General features: G+C 49.7%; 1 protein-coding gene across 1 annotated transcript; it reads left to right on the top strand.

Annotated features, from left to right (window-relative positions):
• The first annotated feature begins 1,362 nt into the window (after window positions 1-1,362).
• LOC135974322 (SRRM2 protein homolog rsr-2-like) lies at window positions 1,363-4,029 on the top strand. The gene is made up of 2 exons (XM_065561609.1): window positions 1,363-2,193; window positions 3,458-4,029. Exons 1-2 carry the CDS (start codon window positions 1,653-1,655, stop codon window positions 3,970-3,972), a joined length of 1,056 nt encoding a protein of 351 aa, XP_065417681.1. The 5' UTR covers window positions 1,363-1,652; the 3' UTR covers window positions 3,973-4,029.
• The last annotated feature ends 2,155 nt before the right edge of the window (window positions 4,030-6,184 follow it).

Raw genomic sequence — 6,184 nt, 5'->3', positions numbered from 1 at the left:
ATCGCACAATATTTGGTGTTTTTCTTAAAGCTCCTGGTCCTGGAGTCACGTGAACATGTGAGAATCTACACTTTCATTTTGTTAAAAAAGTAATCTCCCAGCTCTTATGACATGGCAGCAAAGAACACCATGGATTATTTGCCCATGTATTGCATTGTTAGGCCTTTGAAGGCCTCTATCTGTCCAGGTGTTACATGTTTTTTCCATCAAAAGTATTTTCAGTACCTAGGGCTAAGGTTTCAACTGACAGATCCATTGTATTTGCTTTGTGCTTACTGTTTAGTAATCTCTGCATGGTATCCTCAGATTGTCAGTTTTCCATGAAGCTATTTGATCTTTATGGATTAGATATGATAGGCATTGCAGACTCCAATAAAGAACGTTAACATTCTAAACTGATAGGGCCCTGACTTCCTCTACAATCTGGCTGTTTTGTACTGCTCTTATGGTGCAAAGCAACCAGAAAGAGGGCTTAGCCAGACCCAGGAAAAGGGTGTGTGCCTGGAGAACCACCATAGCGTGGCTCTAAATTGTGCCAGATGCCAAACTGGCCCCAATATTTGATGGCACAAAGGTAGTGTAAAGCCATCTGTGCCAAACACATAACCCTTCCCCATGCTGAGCAAAGCTTGGCCAGTAAGTTGACCAAGGTATTCTGTATTTTCATCACTGATTTGTTTCATATTTCCAGGAAAGGGAAGCTAAAGCCAAATGAGCTTTCAGAAAAAAAAGCATCCAGACAGGAATGGCCAGTATATGTTGTTTGCTCATGCAACCAGGGTGCTGGGGTGTCAGGGCCTGAACCTCCCTTCCTTGTGGAGCAGCTGAGATCAGCATGTGGAATTTCCTCTCTGCATATGGATTGGGTGGCACAATCTGACCCCAAATCATGGGTCAACTAGTACAATACCCAAGCCAGTGCTGAGAACATTTTTTCCATCTTTCTCTCTGGTGCAGTCTGGGGAGCCAGCCAGGAGCTTTCAGGAGTTTATTTCACAAGTAGGGAAATGTTAAATAAGTTCAGTAGTTGCTGCTCTACAGTTAATTACAAACTGAGAGCCAGCATGATGTAGTGTATGGAGCAATGGACTGGGACTCAGGACACCTGGGCTTTATCTCTAGCTCTGCCACTTACCAGCTGTGCGACCTTGGCCAAGTCCTTTCTCTCCCGCTCTTTGATTGTATTGTCTATTTAGCTTGTAAACACCTTGGGTCAATGATTATCCCCTACCATGTATTTGTGCAGTGCCTTACACAAGGGTCCCTTCTTAGGCCTGGTCTACACTACGACTTTAATTCGGATTTATCAGCTTTAATTCGAATTAATCCTGTAACCGTCCACACAACGACGCTATTTAATTCGATGTAAAGAGCCCTTTAAATCGATTTCTGTACTCCACCCCAACGAGCGGAGTAGTGCCAAAATCGATTTTAGCAATTCGAATTAGGGTTAGTGTGGCCGCAATTCGATGGTATTGGCCTCCGGGAACTATCCCACAGTGCATCATTGTGACCGCTCTGGACAGCAATCTGAACTCGGATGCACTGGCCAGGTAGACAGGAAAAGCCCCGCGAACATTTGAACTTCATTTCCTGTTTGCCCAGCGTGGAGAGCACAGGTGACCACAGATACCTCATCAGCACAGGTAACCATGCAGGCTGATAATCGAAAAAGAGCACCAGCATGGACCGTGAGGGAGGTACTGGATCTGATCGCTGTATGGGGAGAGGATTCAGTGCTTGCAGAACTTCGTTCTAAAAGACGAAATGCAAAAACTTTTGAAAAAATCTCCAAGGGCATGATGGAGAGAGGCCACAATAGGGACTCTGAGCAGTGCCGCGTGAAAGTCAAGGAGCTCAGACAAGCCTATCAGAAAACAAAGGAGGCAAACGGTCGCTCCGGGTCAGAGCCGCGGACATGCCGCTACTACGCCGAGCTGCATGCAATTCTAGGGGGGGCTGCCACCACTACCCCACCTTTGTTCGTGGATTCTGGGTCGGGGATAGTCTCGACGCCTGAGGATTCTGCTGATGGGGTAGAGGAGGAGGAGGAGGAGGAGGATGAGCTTGCAGAGAGCACACAGCACTCCCTTCTCCCCAACAGCCAGGATCTTTTTCTCACCCTGACTGAAGTACCCTCCCAAGCCTCCCAAGCCAGTACCCAAGACTCTGACCCCATGGAAGGGACCTCAGGTGAGTTTACCTTTTAAAATATAAAACTTGTTTTAAAAGCAAACGGTTTTTAATGATTACTTTGCCTGACTTTGCATTCGCGGTCAGTTCAGCTACTGGAAAAGTCTGTAGCTACTGGAAAAGTCTATTAACGTGTCTGGGGATGGAGCAGAAATCCTCCAGGGACATCTCAATGAAGCTCTCCTGGAGGTACTCCGAAAGCCTTGCCAGAAGGTTTCTGGGCAGTGCATCTTTATTCCCTCCTCCATGGTAGGACACTTGACCACGCCATGCTTGCAGCAAGTAATCTGGTATCATTGCCTGACAAAGCCTGGCAGCGTATGGTCCCGGTGTTTGCTGGCATTCAAGCAACATCCGTTCTTTATCTTGTTGTGTAATCCTCAGGAGAGTGATATCACTCCTGGTAACCTGGTTGAAATACGGGAACTTAATTAAGGGGACAGAGGTGGCCGTTCCTACTGGGCTGTTTGCCTGTGGCGGAAAATAAATCCTTCCCTGCAGTTAGCCAAGCGCAGATGGGAAATTGGCCCTGAGTTTTTCGCGTTTGGCTAGCAGGGATCTTCCCTGTTACCAGCCACGCGGTGGGGGGAGGGTACCGTGATCATCCCAGAGAATTCATGGCGAGGGGGGGGGGCGGCGGCGGGGGGGGGGGTAGTTTGGTGCCTGCAGGGATCTTCCCTGATACCAGCCACGCGGTGGGGGGAGGGTACCGTGATCATCCCAGAGAATTCATGGCGAGGGGGGGGGGGGCGGCGGCGGGGGGGGGTGTAGTTTGGTGCCTGCAGGGATCTTCCCTGATACCAGCCACGCGGTGGGGGGGAGGGGTACAGCGATCATCCCAGAGAATTCATGGCGAGAGGGGGGGGGGTTAGTTTGTTTTCTGGTGCTGCTGAATGTTAACAGAAAAACCGCAGCACTCTACTTGCCTGAAGGGGCCCAGACAAGCCCCACCACACTGCCCCCCCCCCCAACTGGCTGAGATTGGCCAGGCTTCTGCAGCACTCTACAAGCTATGCTTGGTATGTGGGAAAGGACGGCGCAGAAGCTTACCATGGCCGCATGCAAGCCGAATTCTGTTGCCCAGACCTGTGATCTCTAGCAGCAAAGCCACAGGCACTCAGCATTAAGAGGCAAAATGCGACCTTGCACAGAAATCACATGTGCTATGTAATGTGAACAGTGTTGGTCACCGTGAAAGAGTATAAGCATTGTTCTGCAAAATGTAGCTTTTAAAACAATTCTCTCTTTTTTCCCCTCCCTACAGCAGCTGCAAATTCCTCAAGCCTCCCTCCTCCATCCCGAAGGTTATCACAGATAAGGCGTCGTAAGAAGAAGACGCGAGACGAGATGTTTTCTGAAATTATGCAATCCAGCAGGAGTGACAGAGCTCATCTGAATGAGTGGAAGGAAACAGTTTCAAAGTATAGGAAAGAAGTCAGTGAACGTGAGGACAGGAGGGACCAACGTGAGGAGAGGAGGGACCAACGTGAGGAGAGGAGGGACCAACGTGAGGAGAGGAGAGACGATCGAGATGAGAGATGGCGGCAGGAAGACCAGAGGATGAAGGATGCAATGCTGGGGCTGCTCCGGCGTCTGGTGGAGGTTCAGGAACGGCTGCTGGAAAACAGACTGCCGCTTCAGCCCCTGTTCCACCCTCCCCCCTCCCCATGTTCCGTATCCTCCTCACCCAGACGTGTAAGAACGCGGGGGGGGAGGCTCCGTACACCTTCCCATTCCACCCCAGTAGACAGCCCAAGCAAAAGGCTGTCATTTTTTTAACCTTTTCTTTGTGCCTTTTTCCTTCCCAGCAATCCTCCTCCCAAATACCACCCGGGTTCCCACCCTCTTTTTCTAATCTATTAATAAAGAATAAATGATTTTTAAATGATAGTGACTTTATTTGGTTTGAAAGAAAGCTGGGGGAAGGGGCAGGGTGGGTTCCTTACAGAAAATCAGTCAGTAAAGGGGGAGGGTTTTCATGAAGGAGAAACAAACAGATATTTCACACAGTAGCCTGGCCAGCCATGAAACTGGTTTTCAAAGCTTCTCTGATGCACAGCGCTTCATGGTGTGATCTTCTAATCGCCCTGGTGTCTGGCTGCGCGTAATCAGCAGCCAGGCGATTTGCCTCAGCCTCCCACCCCGCCATAAAGGTCTCCCCCTTACTTTCACAGAGATTGTGGAGCACACAGCAAGCAGAAATAACAATGGGGAGATTTCTTTGGCTGAGGTCAGAGCGAGTCAATAATGAACGCCAGCGACCTTTTAAACGGCCAAATGCACATTCTACCACCATTCTGCACTTGCTTAGCCTGTAGTTAAACAGCTCCTGACTCCTGTCCAGGCTGCCTGTGTATGGCTTCATAAGCCATGGCATTAAGGGGTAGGCTGGGTCCCCAAGAATAACTATGGGCATTTCAACATCCCCAACGGTTATTTTCTGGTCCGGAAAGTAAGTCCCTTGCTGCAGCCCTTTAAACAGAGTAGTGTTCCTGAAGACGCGAGCGTCATGAACCCTTCCCACCCAGCCCGCGTTGATGTTGGTGAAACGTCCCTTGTGATCCACAAGTGCTTGCAGCACCATTGAAAAGTACCCCTTGCGGTTTATGTACTCGGTGGCTTGGTGCTCCGGTGCCAAGATAGGGATATGGGTTCCGTCTATTGCCCCACCACAGTTAGGGAATCCCATTGCAGCAAAACCATCCACTATAGCCTGCACATTTCCCAGAGTCACTAACTTTCGTAGCAGCACCTGAGTGATTGCTTTGGCTACTTGCATCACAGCAGCCCCCACAGTAGATTTGCCCACTCCAAATTGATTCCCGACTGACCGGTAGCTGTCTGGCGTTGCAAGCTTCCACAGGGCTATCGCCACGCGCTTCTCAACTGTGAGGGCTGCTCTCATCTTGGTATTCTGGCGTTTCAGGGCAGGGGACAGCAAGTCACAAAGTTCCATGAAAGTGCCCTTACGCATGCGAAAGTTCCGCAGCCACTGGGAATCGTCCCAGACCTGCAACACTATGCGGTCCCACCAGTCTGTGCTTGTTTCCCTTGCCCAGAATCGGCGTTCCATGGATAGAATCTGCCCCATTAACAACATGATCTCCAAAGCACCGGGGCCTGTGGTTTCACTGAATTCTGTGTCCGTGTCCGTGTCCATGTCCTCATCATGCTTGTCGCTGCGCTGCCGCCGCCGCTGCCTCCTCTCCTCGTTTTTCTGGTCCTGGCTGAGCATAAACTCCACGAGAACGCGCGAGGTGTTTACAATATTCATGAGTGCTGTCTTGACCTCAGCGGGCTCCATGCTTGCCGTGGTATGGAGTCTGCAGTGTTCACCCACCCAGGAAAAAAGGCGCAAAAATGGTTGTCTGCCGTCCGTTACTTTCATGCAGGGAGGGAGGGAGGGAGGAAGTGAGGCTGTACCCAGAACCACCTGCGACGATGTTTTTTGTCCCATCAGGCACTGGGATCTTAACCCACAATCCCAATGGGCGCGGGAGACTGCGGGAACTATGGGATAGCTATGGAATTGCTACCCACAGTGCAACGGTGCAGAAATCGACGCTAGCCCCGGTACTTGGACGCACACCACCGAATTACTGTGCTAGTGTGGCCGCACTCATTTCGACTTTATACAACCTGTTTCTCAAATCCGAATTATCTAAATTCGGATTAATCCCGTAGTGTAGACATACCCTTAGTTAGGGTCTCCAGGAGCTACTGTCATAACAATTCCATAATGCTGTATTCTGCCACAAAACACTCTGTTGTGTCCCAGTCCTATGGCATCATGTATTATTTTTATTTGTTCTTTATATTATGGTTGTACCTAGGAACCATAATCATAGATCAGGGCCCCATTGTGCTAGGCACTATCCTGATGAGATAGTCCCTGACATAACTTGCAATATAGGTGTCAGGATGCAAAATTGGTGCTGGGGTAGGGAGGATAAGACAGCAATAAACTACAGCAGAAAGGCTCATGTATTCC

Source organism: Chrysemys picta, chromosome 11 (genome assembly GCF_011386835.1).
Source record: "Chrysemys picta bellii isolate R12L10 chromosome 11, ASM1138683v2, whole genome shotgun sequence".
In the NCBI taxonomy this organism is placed as follows: domain Eukaryota; kingdom Metazoa; phylum Chordata; order Testudines; family Emydidae; genus Chrysemys; species Chrysemys picta.
This window is presented reverse-complemented; position numbering and strand designations above follow the sequence as displayed.